The 14,806-nt window shown below is 52.7% G+C and overlaps 9 protein-coding genes and 1 non-coding gene across 10 annotated transcripts; 6 read left to right on the top strand and 4 right to left on the bottom strand.

Annotated features, from left to right (window-relative positions):
- ASPVEDRAFT_143970 (uncharacterized protein) lies at window positions 1-1,481 on the top strand (the record flags this gene model as incomplete). The annotated part of the gene is made up of 5 exons (XM_040807953.1): window positions 1-159; window positions 214-318; window positions 369-766; window positions 817-881; window positions 928-1,481. 5 exons carry the CDS (start codon window positions 1-3, stop codon window positions 1,479-1,481), a joined length of 1,281 nt encoding a protein of 426 aa, XP_040674133.1.
- Window positions 1,482-1,866: 385 nt separating this feature from the next.
- On the bottom strand, window positions 1,867-4,319 carry ASPVEDRAFT_394821 (uncharacterized protein). Its single transcript, XM_040811932.1, has 6 exons — window positions 3,591-4,319; window positions 3,076-3,528; window positions 2,738-3,020; window positions 2,581-2,684; window positions 2,366-2,525; window positions 1,867-2,317 (listed from the first exon to the last, which is right to left on the bottom strand). Exons 1-6 carry the CDS (start codon window positions 4,211-4,213, stop codon window positions 2,252-2,254), a joined length of 1,689 nt encoding a protein of 562 aa, XP_040674132.1. The 5' UTR covers window positions 4,214-4,319; the 3' UTR covers window positions 1,867-2,251.
- Window positions 4,320-5,274: 955 nt separating this feature from the next.
- ASPVEDRAFT_t139 lies at window positions 5,275-5,395 on the bottom strand. Its single transcript has one exon. It is a non-coding gene; the product is annotated as a tRNA-Leu (tRNA).
- Window positions 5,396-5,742: 347 nt separating this feature from the next.
- ASPVEDRAFT_57483 (class I SAM-dependent methyltransferase) lies at window positions 5,743-7,161 on the bottom strand (the record flags this gene model as incomplete). Its single annotated transcript, XM_040815343.1, has 9 exons — window positions 5,743-5,988; window positions 6,043-6,397; window positions 6,446-6,502; window positions 6,548-6,666; window positions 6,711-6,746; window positions 6,791-6,835; window positions 6,931-6,988; window positions 7,033-7,067; window positions 7,114-7,161. The coding sequence occupies 9 exons, from the start codon at window positions 7,159-7,161 to the stop codon at window positions 5,743-5,745; spliced, it is 999 nt and encodes a 332-aa protein (XP_040674131.1).
- Window positions 7,162-7,566: 405 nt separating this feature from the next.
- Window positions 7,567-7,887, top strand: ASPVEDRAFT_89593 (uncharacterized protein; the record flags this gene model as incomplete). Its single annotated transcript, XM_040818658.1, has 2 exons — window positions 7,567-7,702; window positions 7,778-7,887. 2 exons carry the CDS (start codon window positions 7,567-7,569, stop codon window positions 7,885-7,887), a joined length of 246 nt encoding a protein of 81 aa, XP_040674130.1.
- A 596-nt stretch (window positions 7,888-8,483) lies between these two features.
- Window positions 8,484-9,980, top strand: ASPVEDRAFT_89592 (Zn(II)2Cys6 transcription factor domain-containing protein; the record flags this gene model as incomplete). Its single annotated transcript, XM_040818657.1, has 2 exons — window positions 8,484-8,540; window positions 8,625-9,980. 2 exons carry the CDS (start codon window positions 8,484-8,486, stop codon window positions 9,978-9,980), a joined length of 1,413 nt encoding a protein of 470 aa, XP_040674129.1.
- Window positions 9,981-10,295: 315 nt separating this feature from the next.
- On the top strand, window positions 10,296-10,622 carry ASPVEDRAFT_89591 (uncharacterized protein; the record flags this gene model as incomplete). Its single annotated transcript, XM_040818656.1, has 1 exon — window positions 10,296-10,622. The coding sequence occupies one exon, from the start codon at window positions 10,296-10,298 to the stop codon at window positions 10,620-10,622; it is 327 nt and encodes a 108-aa protein (XP_040674128.1).
- Window positions 10,623-10,644: 22 nt separating this feature from the next.
- ASPVEDRAFT_89590 (DUF2406 domain-containing protein) lies at window positions 10,645-11,044 on the top strand (the record flags this gene model as incomplete). The annotated part of the gene is made up of 3 exons (XM_040818655.1): window positions 10,645-10,735; window positions 10,790-10,846; window positions 10,899-11,044. 3 exons carry the CDS (start codon window positions 10,645-10,647, stop codon window positions 11,042-11,044), a joined length of 294 nt encoding a protein of 97 aa, XP_040674127.1.
- A 242-nt stretch (window positions 11,045-11,286) lies between these two features.
- On the top strand, window positions 11,287-13,440 carry ASPVEDRAFT_394440 (glycoside hydrolase family 72 protein). The gene is made up of 4 exons (XM_040811925.1): window positions 11,287-11,550; window positions 11,597-11,634; window positions 11,682-12,527; window positions 12,573-13,440. The coding sequence occupies exons 1-4, from the start codon at window positions 11,528-11,530 to the stop codon at window positions 13,214-13,216; spliced, it is 1,551 nt and encodes a 516-aa protein (XP_040674126.1). The 5' UTR covers window positions 11,287-11,527; the 3' UTR covers window positions 13,217-13,440.
- On the bottom strand, window positions 13,393-14,766 carry ASPVEDRAFT_89588 (FAD-dependent oxidoreductase; the record flags this gene model as incomplete). The annotated part of the gene is made up of 3 exons (XM_040818654.1): window positions 13,393-13,625; window positions 13,688-14,642; window positions 14,695-14,766. 3 exons carry the CDS (start codon window positions 14,764-14,766, stop codon window positions 13,393-13,395), a joined length of 1,260 nt encoding a protein of 419 aa, XP_040674125.1.
- Window positions 14,767-14,806: the final 40 nt, after the last annotated feature.

Here is a 14,806-nt window from a genome sequence, read left to right as displayed (position 1 = left end):
ATGGACGATAGCGATGGTGCCCGTCGGGCGACGGCTGTCACGGCGGTCGCGTCTGTCTTTATGTCTATCGCCTGCGTGGCTGTCCTGCTGCGTATTTATGTTCGGGGCTTCCTCATCAAGGCCTTTGGGTGGGATGATGCAACGATGGTCATTGCAATGGTAGGCTTAGCTCTGTTAAAACCGGAACATCCGGATGCTAATATCTCTATCTAGATATGCTATCTGATGTTTTCTGGGTGCATGATCGGGGGCGCCCGGTACGGGACAGGGCACAGATTCGCCGCGCTCACGGCCCATCAGCGCGTAACAGCGATGGAGGTACTTGAATCTGTATCAATCTATATCTCACAATAAACTAATGAATCCAGTACTGGTGGCTGTGTGAAATCGCCTACTGCTTCGCCTCTATCGGATGCAAAATCTCCGTCTGCATCTTCCTGATGCGCATCACCGTCAAGCGCCTTCATATCTGGATCCTCTCGACCGTGATGGCCCTCACCGTGCTGACCGGCCTGCTCTTTATGTTCATCATGCTGCTGCAGTGCAAGCCGCTCGAGTACTTCTGGACGCGCACTGCCATGGACCCGAATATCAAGGGCACCTGCATCAGCATTGAGATTGTCATTACAATGACCTACGTCTACAGTGCCATTGCGGCGCTGACGGACTTTACGGTTGGCATTCTGCCCATCTTCATCGTGCGCAAGCTGCATATGCGCAAGAATACCAAATTTGCTGTTGTTGGTATCCTGGGCATGGCCTGCATGTATGTCTCTCTTCTCTTCTCCCTGGTATTTTGTTTAACTAATTTTATAGTGCCTCCTCCGCCGTCATCGTCCGTATTCCATTCGTGAAAACATTCCGCGACCCTGATTTCCTCTGTACGTTTACTGTAACCATTTGATATCGTAAAGCTAACAAGTGCAGACGCAACCGTCGAAATCGCCATCTGGTCCAACATCGAAGCCGGCCTCGGTATCACAGCCGGAAGTCTCGCAACCCTACGCCCTCTGCTCAGACACTGGATGGGCTCTACAAACGACCCCAGCTACAACCAGTCTCCCTTCCCCGGGCGCTCTGCACGCTCTGGGTCCCGACGACCCGGCGGGCTAGGAATCTCGAACCACGAGCGGCCGTTCCCGCTGGGCTCGCTGGATGATGCGGGCGCTGATCGTCTGCGCCCGGATAAGCTGGCGACGACGGTGACGACTATCCAGACGAGGCGGGATTCGGATGAAGACGGCGATGTGGATACGGGTTTGGGAACGCGGTGGCGCGGGGATAGCGATAATAGCAGCGAGGAGAGGCTCACGTCGGAGCAGCAGCATCAGCAGCAGCAGAGGGGGCAGAGTAGGACGCATTCGCTAATAGGGGCAGGGAGGTCGAGTGCTGAGCAGGGGATGGGGGGGATTCATCGGACATTTGAGGTGACGCAGACCAGGTCGGATGCCTGGTCGCCGAATGGGAGGGGGCACGTATAATCAATCTAATCTAATATAATACGTTTCATGAGTCTACTTTACTTTGACTTTGAGGTTGACTTTGTCTTTGACTTGTATATGCTGTATCCACACGCAATCTACTGTCGTTACTGCAGTCAACACCACGATAGCGACGAGACCAATCCATTGAGACCGATTCAAGTAACTCTAAATCCTTTATTCCTTGGTCTCCGATATTTGTGCATGTGAAGGCAAAGTGCCGAATTTTCTCCCCACAGTGGATATTAGCGGAATCCTTCAATTTGGCTGAAACAGCCCTGTCTATTTCTCCACTATTACTGGGACCACTAGCAGCCTCGCAGTCTAGCGGTGACTGCCTCGGTTTCTTCGGTAGGAGTTGGTTGTTTGTGCCTGTTTATTCTTGATAATTGTTATGTTGGTTGCTGAGCAGCCTAGGGTTCGGTGAAGCATCACAGGATACTTATATAGGCGACGTATGCCCTTCAATCTGGATACGCTCGACCATTATGCCGCGGATGTATCCGAGTCGACGTCGATCCAGAACCGTCAATACAACCTGACAGTTGTGGAGAGAACTGTGCGGTCGACTCGCCTCCGCTGAGTCTAACAAGACTTAGACTACTTCATCCCAGGGGTGCCAGCAGGGACAAGGGGTCGGTGACTCGATGCCATCCCAGGATGACCACTTCGTCCGGACGAATGGATATTCGGCTAACCCCTGGCTCAGGCAAGGCCGTACACAGTAGATTATTGCCCTGCCGGTATTTGCCCATATCCCAACGCTTAACTCAATTCTGCATCTCGCTCGCTGCAAGATCACACAGTTTCTGGCGGTCAACCTTGCTATTCCCGACCTAAGCAGCTGTCAGTAGCATTCCATCTGAGGAAGCATTGCAACTCACGCTGGAGATGGGAATCGTATCAATGAATGCAGCCCCTGCGACTAGTTGCATGCGTGGAGGCAGTTCCCGCTGCATCCATAATATTAGTTCGTCTGCTGTTAATTTTGAATGCTCTTTCTTGACAATGTAGCCCCGTGGAGCTGGTTCTTCGTCTCCGGGTCTTGATGAAACGTTTATATTAGTTGCTGGGCCGGGTAGAGAAGAGTCTGTCTTACAGAACGACGGGGATAACAGCCACATCCTTAATCTCTTGATTCCGCAATATCGCCGTCTCAATCTCGGCTGCGGTGACATTGTTGCCTTTGATTTTGAAGAGGTCCTAGTCCTGTCAGTATTATATCGCACAAGGCTACACTCAATTATGAGACATGCCTTCCGCCGGCCAACAATATAGAATCTTCCCTCCTCGTCAGCCCACCCAATATCCCCGGTCCTAACCCATCCATCCTCCATGATGGTCTGCGCCGTATTCACTGGATCATTAAGGTACCCCTCCATGACAAACGGAGTCCGGGTGTAAACATTCCCTTTCTCATTCCGGGGCAGTACATTACCCTCCTCGTCAACGATCTTGGCTTCCACGCTTGGTAACAAAACCCCCGTCGTGGCGTCCTCAACTGGCATCGTCGGATCAGGGATGGTGTAGAAACCAGCTCTGTTCTGTATATTAGAATCTCACAAAGTCAATCACAAGACTAGGTTTCACATACTCCGTCATCCCATATGTACTCTGCACCTGGCTTCCAAACCTTCCCTGCCATTCAGCCACAAGCTCCCAAGGGATAATCGCCCCGCCGGTAAGAACATGATGTACACTCGCCAGATCCTCCCTAGTGACGTCCTGCATCGCCAAAGTCTCCCGCATGAGATGCTTCGGCGCCATGACCCAGCTCGGTTTCCACCGTTTAATCGACTCAACGAAGCTCTGCGCACCCGCACCAGGCTCCAGAGGAAAGGGGAAGACGCACTTGTACCGCGCCTTCAGCGGAATCAGCAACCCGAGGGTGAGGAAGCCCATACCGCAGAATTTATAGTTGCAGAAGATTATCTCGCGCAGGCGTGGGCGGAGCGTGTAGTGGTGAAGCGTCGCGAGGATGTTGCCGATGAGAGCGTAGTGCGAGCGCTCGGCGAGTTTGGAGGCGCCTGTTGTTCTACAGCCTGGCCTATCAGTATTAACAGTTTCAGATAAACTTTCAGAGACTGGGGCTTAGGGTGGGGGGTGTACCCAGATGTAAACAGCAGCAGGGCTGTGGTTGATTTTGACTCGCTGGGTGAGAGATTGGGCCATTTGTATGTATCTCCTCCCGGTGTATCGAGGAGATAGCTCCAGTGTCTGACGCGATCAATGCCATAGTTCCCATTTCCGGTAAGTGCTTCGTCGACGACGAACAGTCTCTCTGTCGGAATTCCGAGTTCTTTTGCTGCCGCGTAGACAGTGTCAATATCCCCCGGTGCGAAAAGGACGGTGTCGCATTCTAACTGCCGCAACCGCTCAACCAGATAATACACCGGACAGGGCGGGAGGACATTGCATGCTGCGCCGGAGGCAATAACGCCTAATACAGCAAGCGGGAAATGGAAATTCGCATCGCCGTAGACCATTGCGCGTTTCCCTGATGTTTCGAGCTGGTGCAGGCCGTTGCCAATGCGTTTGGTCAGGGACGCGAGCTGGGTTATTGTGTATCCTGAGATTCTGCCAGTTTCTTGCTTTGATGATGCAGGGACCAGGAGAGGTTCTGAATCCGGCCACGCGCCTTCATCTTCGTTCTTGTATGGTGAGTCGAATATATACGAGAGGAGGTTTGTTGCGGGTGCCTCGACGGTGTGTCTTGGGCGGATAATTGCCATGCTTCTGCACTCTTTCTTTCAGGGCGATTATTAGTATGAATATGGCGAAGATTGTTTCATTTGCAAATTAACTTTCCGAGGGGGGATTCATGGAACAAAAATTGAAGCAGGGAACAGGTGGAGGGGCCGGAAAGCTCGGGGAGATGCTGAATCTGATCATGCACATGTGTGGATCACTGTTTGTTCCACTGCATATGAGATGGCATTCTGATTCACCGCCAGTCCACTCGGGGTTTGCATCTTGCAATCACATCTCTCAGCTCCAAGATTGGATCTCTTCGACGAGTCAGGGTGATATCAGTCATCTCGTTTGAGGTTGAGATGCCTTGCAGTTCCTCGTGGTTGGCTGGCAACATCAACATGATGAAATGAATTACGAGCAACAATAAATTCTCGGAGGGTGGAGCAGGATCATCAAGAATACGAGGAACCAAGACCTTGCTCGGCGTGACTGTTGAGACGATGCAGAGACCTGAACGGCTGCCTCGATCACCCTTGCATTGCCAGGGCATTACCCCGGGTACAAAACAGGTTTGACAGCGCAGCACACGCACTCAAGCACGCAGCTGCATCTGTTGCAGGGATTAGACATCTGAATACGAGGTCTGCGTCGATGTATCATCGAGAATCAAAGATTCTATTCGACGCTTGATACGGCGTCAGAGTAAGCGAGGAGCGGACATCAGCCCTAAGCCATGGGATACGTCGAAGAATGGAGATATCTGCTAAATTGCATATAATGCAGTGGAAAGGCAGCCCGAAACCTCGAGGGGTTTTGTAATGTCGAATGATAACATGCTGCCACTTCGATATGCTAATAATGGGAGGGAGAGAGTATGCTGTGGAGCTATTTAAGAGTAGTTCGAGTTATAAATATATATATATTCACGCGTCAATCGAACAAGAACAAAACCCCGCAAAACAGTCTAACTGTCCAAATACATATTGAAATAAGAGAAATAAATAAACGTTGAAAATACAAACAACCAGAACTGATCAAAAAATACCACAAGCCCATCAACTCGAATTATGAAAAATAACAAGAAAAACTAAAAAAAGAATGACAAGGGTGGGATTCGAACCCACGCCAAATTAATGACGCGGAAACTTGATGAGATCAAGAGAGGGGATCCGAGTTAGGAAGCCTTAACCGCGCGCCTTAGACCGCTCGGCCACCTTGCCAATTGATGAAAGACGCTGGAAAATTTGACATCATGTTCTAATAGACACGACTGCTCTCAGTAAGGAGAACGGATTACAGTTAAGGATCTCATTGGGAATGTAGACCAAAAAGCGAAGGAGATTTAACAGAAATAAAGCAAAATGAAACAGAGGTACTGGGTCACGAGACACGTCCTCTTTCCTTGTACTTGTGACTTGTACTAGGTATATTGTTGTCACTAGGTGGATGCCACCTTGCAAGATGATAACAAACAACGCCGCATCTATCATTACTGCTAAGCTATGAATAACTGGTATTTCTGAAATCGCTTAAATTTCATCCCACTAGTCACTGATTGCAACCACCATCAGGCTGTCGTATCCAACGGCTTCTGCCCATAAACAATACTTACATTGGTGTACGGGTGGATCGACAAGTCCTTCAGCTCTTTGCGCATACCTGCAACCAGCTTCTCTACCTCGGCGTGCTCCCAGCCGAGAACTCGAGTGAACAGTGCGGAGCAGTATGGCTGGAGCGCCTCGAATACATTGACTTGGTGGTAGCGACCGAGTTCTTTCATTTTGGGGTCCTTGGCCCAGGGGCTTTGCGGGAGCTATGGTTGTCTTGTTAACGTATGCATCGTGGCTCATGGGTCAGTGTGTAATACCTTGTAATTCTCGGCCACGACATTGGCGAATCCTGCCCGCTCCAACCGTCCCTTCCACGTAGATGCCGTATTCATGTCCTTGCCGAACTTCTCCGAAGCCAGGTGGATGTTCTTGACGCCCTCCATCAGGTTTGGAGCGTTGAGGTGTGTGCCGTCGTCGGAGAATACGTTGACGGCCATAGAGCAAATCTCAAAGTAGCCTCCTGGCTTCAGGTTGCGAAAGGCCTCGCGGAATACGTGGTCGTGGTCGCGGATGAAGCCTTCGAGCTCGCGGCCGTGGATGAAATCAAAGGGTTGGCTGTAGGACCAGACTTGCTCGAAGTCGTCGACCTCGAAACGGCAATTGGGGGGTATCCTGTACATGTTGTCAGTATGCATTATATTGCAGAATTGTCAAGCGTACCACGAGGGCTGGATAGGGCTGAGGTCATTTCCGATAACTTCTGACGCGGGGTGCTCACTACAGCGTGTTAGCAAGGACTTCCCAATGGCAACAAGGTCTCACTCTGCAAAGTCAATCGCCCAGATTCCCGTTCCTGTTCCGATATCCAGCACGCGCGAGGGGTTCTTGATGGGTGCACGGGTGAGTTCGCCTTTCAATAGCACGCGATAGATGTGGTGGCTCTGCTGTTGTTAATTTCGCTCACGGTAATCGATGGCACACTGACCAGGTCAAGTCGGTCTTGTTCTTGTTCATCGTTGGGCTGGTCTGTCAGTCGGGTATTTGGCTAGGCGACAAGGTGCATACCAGGACGTATTCTCCCTCATGGTATGAATGGTATCGGCGGCCGTTCTGGAGGATTTAGCGAATGTTTAGGTGGTCAATCGTGCAAAAGTACCTCATAACTGGAGCCGTCAGCACCGTTAGTGGCAAGAGAAGGGGAAGACAAACGTGTAGTTCATCGCACTCGAGGTGATACTGGTTGTGTAACTGGCATCGCCCAACCTGCGAGAGTCAGCAATGGTCAGCCGATGGACTGCAGCACTCACGATCCCTGGTAGCTGGAATCTTTGTCGCTGAAGGTCTGTGTTGTGTTAGCGAGGGAAGCGCCACGCGATAGGTGAACGCACATCAGGCTCAATGTGCTGAGTATCAGGTTCGACGTGTTGGTCCCCCATTTGGATCTGATGAGCAAACAGCGATAAACAATGAGAGTTTAGAGAAGACAATCAATGCCGTGGTGTTGATGAAAGGGTGTGGGGAGGAGAAGAGAGCAGGGAAGAAGAACAAAGACTTAAGTCCCGGTATCAGTCCATGCAGGCCGGCCGTTAGGGACAGAGTCTAGTCCATTCGAGTTGGTCCCCGAATGCACGTTGACTGCGCCGTTTTGGATGGTGAGCGTTATTGCTGGATTAAGTGTTGAGAAGATGGAGAATCTGCAGCAGAGCCCACCTGTCAGTCAACTGATCGACCGTCACCCGTTGTGCAACTCTCCTCCTTACAACTGAGAGCAACAAATTCGTGCATTCAAATTCCAGTCGAGCCGGAGTGACTCGTCACATCTCTCTGCTCTCCGCATGCTCATGCGATCCCTGACCCTCGAAACATCCAGAATTATCGCCGACGCCTCCGCAATCAACGTGGAATGCACTGCGACGATCGCGCGGGAGATTGACCCAGAGACCCAACAGAAGTACTTCGACCACTTGATAAACTTCGGTACCTTTTCCCTGAGACTCTGCGAAACTCTTCTATCACACAGCTAACTCTGAACTCTGGATAAATCTAGATTAGTTACTGGTGTCATCTTGATTGCCGCGACCGCCGCGAGCTGGACTAATGCACCACGACCGTTTCGGATGCTGCCAAAGTACCACTCCCATCCTCGGCTCGACAGCGCTTGACGTATCCTTAGCTAGCCTAATTAAGACGGGAACTCGGCGGGGATTGTGATTCGAATGTTCGATACGCGGAGAAGCAGTGCTCTGACAGCGAACAGCGAACGGCGAACGACGCTGGCCTGACTGACCGTCTGATCGCCGGGCGCTTAAGCTCTTTCCTGTTCGAGAAGGACCCTCGGGCGCTCTCTGCAAAAGAAAAAAAAAAGGACGAAGGAAAAAGGAAAAATGGCCGCTGGCGTGAGGAACGAGTTATGACTCGTGTAGCATACTGAGCACTTTCCTCGTCCACTGTGCTTGGATGGCCGCTGCAAGGAGTGCACAGGTTACATCATTACCCCTCTACTCTAGAAACACACCCTACCAGCATGGTGTATACTACGTCCAAGCTGAAGTTGATGCCTGTTGGACGAGGCGGGCTTGGCGAGTCGATCAGCGGCCTCGTGTTCAGAGGCTGACTCTGGCTTCTTCCACCCCTCGCTCCTGTCCAGCGGGGTCTCACGCCATGGTTCATCCCTGACTCAATTCCCCGGACTTTTGGGACCTGTTGTTACTTGTTACGTACCTTCACGACTCCATCCTGTCCAGCGGTTCCACACCCGATGGTTGGCATCCCGCGCAGCAGCAGCTGTCGCGAGTGTCTCCAGCGTCGCGTCAAAGTGAGCTCTTCAACTCCTCCTTTCTCGCCCTGACTCTCTCGTCCCCGGCTGTCGAAGAAATTCTCGTCCGTACTGACCAGTTAGTGTGATCGCACCCACCCAGAATGCGTCCGCTGTCAAACACGCGGGGTCCGCTGCCCGGGCTACCGCAGGGTCCTGAAGTTCTACAACCGAACCCCCAGTACGAGCGACTTCATCGACGCGCGAGCATTTGTAAACCCCGATAAAGCAGAGCCGTCCTCCAGTTCGTCCTCGTCCTCTACCTCCCTGGTCCGAGCCCGCTCCCGCGCAAGCATACCAATCGACTCATCGCTCGCGCCCAATCTCACCCGCAAAGCGCTCGACCTACAAGCCAAAGAAGTCTTCGAATACGTGATCATGACTACCTTCCCGCTAACCTTCACCCACTTCGCACCCCGCCTCGACCCAAACTGGCTCGAGTTCATCCGCCACCACCAGCTCGCGCAAACTGAGCCGGTCGAGTGCGCAATGCGCGTGCTGAACCTGTGGTACCTAGGCGTGAAACACGGGGACCCGTCCATAATCGACCACAGCCGCTACGCATACGGCGGCGCACTGCGCTCTCTGGCGCGCTTAGTTGCGAACCAGAAAACGAGGACAGCGGATGTTACGCTAGCAACAGCAGTTATGCTCGGCGTGTTCGAGATGCTGGATCCGCTGACACCACACTCGTGGCTCGTTCATAGTGGGGGCATTGGCGGATTGGTGAAGCTGCGGGGTGCGAGGGCCCATGCAGCTGGGTTTGCGAGGACGATGTTGGTGACTATCCGGTCGTTTTTGCTGGCCGATGCGTTTGTGCGTCGACAGCCCTCGTTCCTTGGTGGAGATGACTGGCGCGAGGCGAATGAGGAGGCGAGTGCACTTGAGTTTCGGGCTGGGAAGGGGAGTTGGATTGGACGGGTTCTGGATTTGGTGTTTAATGAGATAAGCCTGGGGCCGGGGTTTTGGGCAGATGCCACGGCTATCATTGAGGGCAAAAAAGGCGCCGGTGATGTGTCGAGAGAGGAGCTTGTTGAGCGGATCCAGAGGAGCCGCGAGATTCAGCGAAACCTACAGCACCAGCTTGCGTCGGCGTCTGGGGAGCACGAGGCGAGTGAGATGGAGGAGAAGAAGAGTGACCCCGGTGGACGACGGGAGGTTGCGCACGTGCGGGCTGTCGTCAGCCGGTGTCTTCAAGGGTTGAGTGCTGGTGTCGCGCTGCTTGACCAGCTTGTCGTGTTGCTGGAGGCAGATAAGAAGCGCATTGGCGTTGCCGGTCGCAGCGAAGACGGAGGTGCTTGGGGCCGCATTCCGGTACCAAACGCCACAATCGAAGGCCCATTCGCAGGAGACGATCGGCCGCTGGACTGGCTGGATCGTATTTCGATGTCGATGGGGACGCTTGCGATTTCGAACAAGCAAACAGGTGAATGTCAATAGGTTGACTGCCCGGTAATGATTTCCTGACGGGTGGGGATGCCCCAACATCATCGCAACACGCCACCATCCACAACGGTCGGGGCAACAGGGCACAATTGTGGTGACATTTGTGTCAAAATGATGTTAAGTCTCACTCTCTGGTATCTCCTTGTTGTGGCAATTTCCATTTCCGGTGCTGTCAACCTGCCACCTGCACATTCCAGCCGCGTATTCGTCCGTGTGCGTCCGACCCCCCAATCCGGATGGCCAACAATCACCGGTGCGACAACGCCGACTGCCGATCCATGTTGAATATGGCTGCCTAGACTAGCCATAATGGTTGCATTTGGTTCTGACTCGGTCATAATGGCTTGCGCGGCGGTGACCCAGATGATATTCGTCATTGGGCACAAACCGCCGGCTAAGCCTCTTGTCGCTGCATTAGTCGAAGCTTGGCGCTCGCCGGCCGAAACGAACCAACGGACACTGCTTGTGCCTGTTCCGGCCGCGTCAGACGCACGGATCGCTCCCGATGCAGACGGCCTGCCATGTCGCGATCAGAAGGTGGTCGTGAGCGCCGGACTTATATCCTGCTGGCTTATGCTCGTTGCGATGGCCGTCCAGATTTCAGACAAGAGACAACAGAGAAGACACCTGCTGTGACAGATTACAGTCCACCGACAAAATGCCGCCTTCTCTAGCGTCGTCTGGGTCCAGCCAGAGCGACAACACAAAGACTTCCCCGAACTCGATTTCCGGAAAGTCCGACGAGCTCGGTATGTCCCCTGAGTGGTCTCTGAAACAGTGGAATAACTCCTAACCGCCGACAGCCCCGTCCGTGTCGCTCGGCGGTATTCAGCACCTCGACCGACAAGGCAAGGTGATAAGTATGTGCTTCCCTCCACGATGTTCCTGATCCATGCTGACGGACTGAATAAGGCGACCCAGACCGGTCGAACCCAACTCGTCCCCGACTGGAGCGTCCCCTGGACACCATCCGCGGCTTCGAGGCCGCCATCAACGCACGACGGCCCCAGCGTATCGTCCCAGCGTCTCGCATGATTTCCGAAATGAATGATAACTGAAGGTTTTGAATTTGATAAAAAGCTGTGGAGCCGTCTTAAACTCCGATTTACCTACATGCTATTTATTTTGCGGTTCCACTAGACTGTCCTTTCCCTCAGCTTCTGCTTTCTGTTTGGCGCGTTATATCGCTCGGTTTTACGGGTGGCTTAGTTTAATCCACCCTAGTCCTAGTCCTAGTCTTAGTTCCAGACTCCAGACCAGTCCACTCCAGTTCTAATACTGTCTTTTACATGATATGATCCAGAAATAGAGTCCTCGGAGATTGCTGAATTGGCCCACTCGGTTTTAATTGCCGTTGTGGCATGTGGTCGGGACGCGTCAGCGGCGCTTTATATTATACGGTATATATGTGTATTTTCTGCCTGCCTGGATTTGCTAGAGAGATGCTTAATTAGTCTAAACACTGTCGCTCGTTAGAAATAACAACATGAAGCTCGCGCTCGCTGCTGCTGCCGCGGGCCTTGTTGGCCAGGCTGTGGCCGATGTCGACCCTATTGTTATCAAGGTACTGATGACGGATACTCTATGAAGGTCTATACTGATGCCTGTAGGGCTCTAAATTTTTCTACTCCAGCAACAACACTCAATTGTAATCCCATCAACCTGACATGCTAGATCACTACTAACAGAGACCAGCTACATCCGCGGCGTCGCATACCAACGTACGCCCACAATCAACCCAACCCACTCGATATACAGCACTAACCCTAGCAGAGGACTACTCGGCAAACAGCACGTCGTCCAGCTCAGACACAGACTACAAAGACCCGCTGTCCGACTCAACCGCGTGCAAGCGCGACGTGCCCATCCTGCAAGACCTAAACACCAACACCATCCGCGTGTACGCCATCGACCCAACAGCCGACCACAAGGAGTGCATGTCGCTGCTCGCCGACGCAGGGATCTACGTGATCGCCGATCTCTCGGACCCATCGGACAGCATCAACCGCAATGATCCGCGTTGGGAAACGGCGCTTTATACGCGGTACACGAGCGTCATTGATGAGATGGCCGGGTATACGAACACGCTGGGGTTCTTTGCGGGCAATGAAGTGTCGAACACGGTTGCGACGACGGACGCGAGTGCCTTTGTTAAGGCTGCAGTGCGGGACATGAAGGCTTATATCAAGAGTAAGAACTACCGCTCTGGTCTGGGTGTGGGCTATGCGACGAACGACGATAAGAGCATCCGCGAGGCCATGGCGGATTACTTTAACTGTGGTGATGAAGAGGATGGGATTGATTTCTGGGGGTATAACATCTATTCCTGGTGTGGGGATAGTAGTTACTCGGCGAGTGGTTATAAGGATCGCACAGAGGAGTTTCAGGATTATTCGGTTCCTGTCTTCTTTGCGGAGTATGGATGCAATGATGTTACGCCCAGGAAGTTCACCGAGATTGATGCGTTGTTTGGTACTCAGATGAATGATGTCTGGTCTGGGGGTATTGTTTATATGTACTTCCAGGAGGCGAATGACTATGGTACTCTCTCTCTACACTGTTTATGATGATATGCTAACGAGATAGGTCTCGTCTCCGTCGTCGACAGCACCAGCGTCTCCAAGCTCGCCGACTACAGCTACTACTCCAGCCAGATCAACGCTGTCTCAGCAACCGGAACAAACAAGGCCTCATACACACCAACAAACACAGCCCTACAATCCTGTCCCCCTGTGAGTTCCGGAACCTGGCTTGCAACCGCCTCCCCGCTCCCTCCAACCCCAAACACAGACCTGTGCAGCTGCATGGACGCCGCAAACGCCTGCGTGGTCGACTCCTCCGTCAAGGCCACCGACTACGCAGACCTCTTCTCCGTCGTCTGCGGGATGACTGAGTGCACCGGTGTCTCTGCGAACGGCACCACGGGCTCCTATGGCGCGTACGGGATGTGCCAGCCCAAGCAGCAGCTTAACTGGGCACTGAACAAGTATTACAGCGAGCAGGGCGCTGCGTCGGCTTGTGACTTTAGTGGGTCGGCGAGTACGACTTCAACTACCCAGCCTACTGGCACCTGTAGCTCGATGATGAGCCAGGCTGGTACTGCGGGTACGGGCACTGTTACTGCTACTGGGTCTGGCTCTGCGGCGAGTGAGACTGGCAGCTCTGGAGCTGGTCGTCTCCAAGTTGGTGGTGCTGGTGTTGTTGCTGCCGTCCTAGGTGCTCTTCTTTAGACTGTTCCTAGTTCTGTTTTATTGTCGTCGCCGATGATAGCAACATTAATTGGTGTCTCGACGTTCATTCTTTGGTTATATCTTTCCTGTGTTCACTTCCCTTCTTATGCATTTGACTTTCATTTATTGTATATCTATTCACCAGTTGTAGATAGATAGTTAAAGAGGCAGTATATCTATTTAAGCGCCCTCCTCTTCAAAATCGCCGAATTCTCATTAAGCGATTCCCAATCGTGAGCATCCAGACAAGCCTGTCGACTCAGCAACACAGCGGCCTGTGCCCGCTCTCGCATTTCAGCTTCGTACTCATCTATTGCATCTTTGGAATTTTTGCCAGCATAGACCTTCTCAATAGCTTCAACAAGGTGCACTGCATCGAGAATACCATGGTTGCACGCCTCCCCGCGATCTATACCAGTTAGCATCCACAGAAAACAAACCTAAGATCTTAAAAAAGGATGGGGGACATACACATAGTCATCGCATGCGCCGCATCCCCAGCAAGTGTAACCCTACCCTCCCTATTATCCCAGACCGGGCACCCCCAATCTGCCAGGGTAACCTCCACAACCTCCGTGCCCTCCGGTATACGCTGGATAGTGTCATACAGGAACGGAACGAACTCTTCAGCCCGGCGCTTCATATTCGCCAACCTATCTGCATTTGACGACGGGACTTCATCGTTAGGGGATTTAACATGCCAGGAGATGCCGAGTTGCACTTTGTATCTACCACTGCCACTGCTAATCTCATCCTCTGTCGGTGTATCAAGCATGGAAAACCACAAATATACACCCGTTTCCGGATGACAGCCCTGGAAGAGTAGCGGATCCATTGCGCGCAGTGGTGCAATCTCCTCGGCTGTGAAGGATGTAATAACCCCCGTGAATCGCACGGGGAGACGGGTATTCTTGTATGTCGTCGGACAGAGGAACTGCCGGATCGTGGAGCGTGCGCCTTCGGTGCCAATTATGAGTTTTCCGGGGGGACTTTGTTCAGTTCCGCATAGTTCTCCAGGGGCAGTTGTATCTGGACTGCGTCTGCTGTAGATAAGACGTGCTTCTCCTTCTCCTTCTGCTCCCAGCTTATTTGTGACGTGAACGTCTTCAACCCTAACACCCCACTCGACATGCTCCTCGATCCCCAACGAAAGAGCTCTGCGCAGTTTCTCACGATTCACCCGCCACCGTTTATTCGGCGGGATACGCCATTTCACATCCCCCGTGCTGAGGTCGAGGAAGAGGAAATTGCCCGTGTCGTTCTTTGCAACCTCTGGGTCAACCTGGCCGTCTTCGATTGCGCTTAGGGTCTCCGGTGGGAGGAGGGCGGGGAGGTATTGCAGGGCCCAGTGGAGGGTTATGGCCCAGCCTTGGGAGCGGCTTGCGAGGGAGGGGTCTCGTTCGTAGATTTTGAATGGGATATTTCGCTGACGGTGGGGGTTAGTTGGGTTGGATGGGACTGGATGGAACTGGGGGAACCTTTTTCAGGGCTTGGCCGAGGGTAAGGCCTATTATGCCTGCACCGACAATAAGGATGGGATCGTTTGCCATTTTGACACTGCTTCGAAGTGAGGATAAGCTGGGCTGAAGG

This window comes from Aspergillus versicolor, assembly GCF_001890125.1.
Source record: "Aspergillus versicolor CBS 583.65 unplaced genomic scaffold ASPVEscaffold_15, whole genome shotgun sequence".
NCBI lineage: Eukaryota > Fungi > Ascomycota > Eurotiomycetes > Eurotiales > Aspergillaceae > Aspergillus > Aspergillus versicolor.
Note: the sequence above shows the minus strand (reverse complement) of the source record. Positions and strands in the feature narration are given on the sequence as shown.

Excerpts from the sequence above, each read along its gene's own strand:
- ASPVEDRAFT_394821 (XM_040811932.1), bottom strand. The coding sequence starts at position 4,213 with ATGGCAATTATCCGCCCAAGACACACCGTCGAGGCACCCGCAACAAAC. Across the intron at positions 2,685-2,737 it reads ATATTGTTGGCCGGCGGAAG|GACCTCTTCAAAATCAAAGG; the intron begins GCATGTCTCATA and ends TGACAGGACTAG. Across the intron at positions 2,526-2,580 it reads GCTGTTATCCCCGTCGTTCT|ACCCGGAGACGAAGAACCAG; the intron begins GTAAGACAGACT and ends CGTTTCATCAAG.
- ASPVEDRAFT_394440 (XM_040811925.1), top strand. The coding sequence starts at position 11,528 with ATGTCGACCCTATTGTTATCAAG. Across the intron at positions 11,551-11,596 it reads TCGACCCTATTGTTATCAAG|GGCTCTAAATTTTTCTACTC; the intron begins GTACTGATGACG and ends TGATGCCTGTAG. Across the intron at positions 11,635-11,681 it reads TCCAGCAACAACACTCAATT|CTACATCCGCGGCGTCGCAT; the intron begins GTAATCCCATCA and ends AACAGAGACCAG.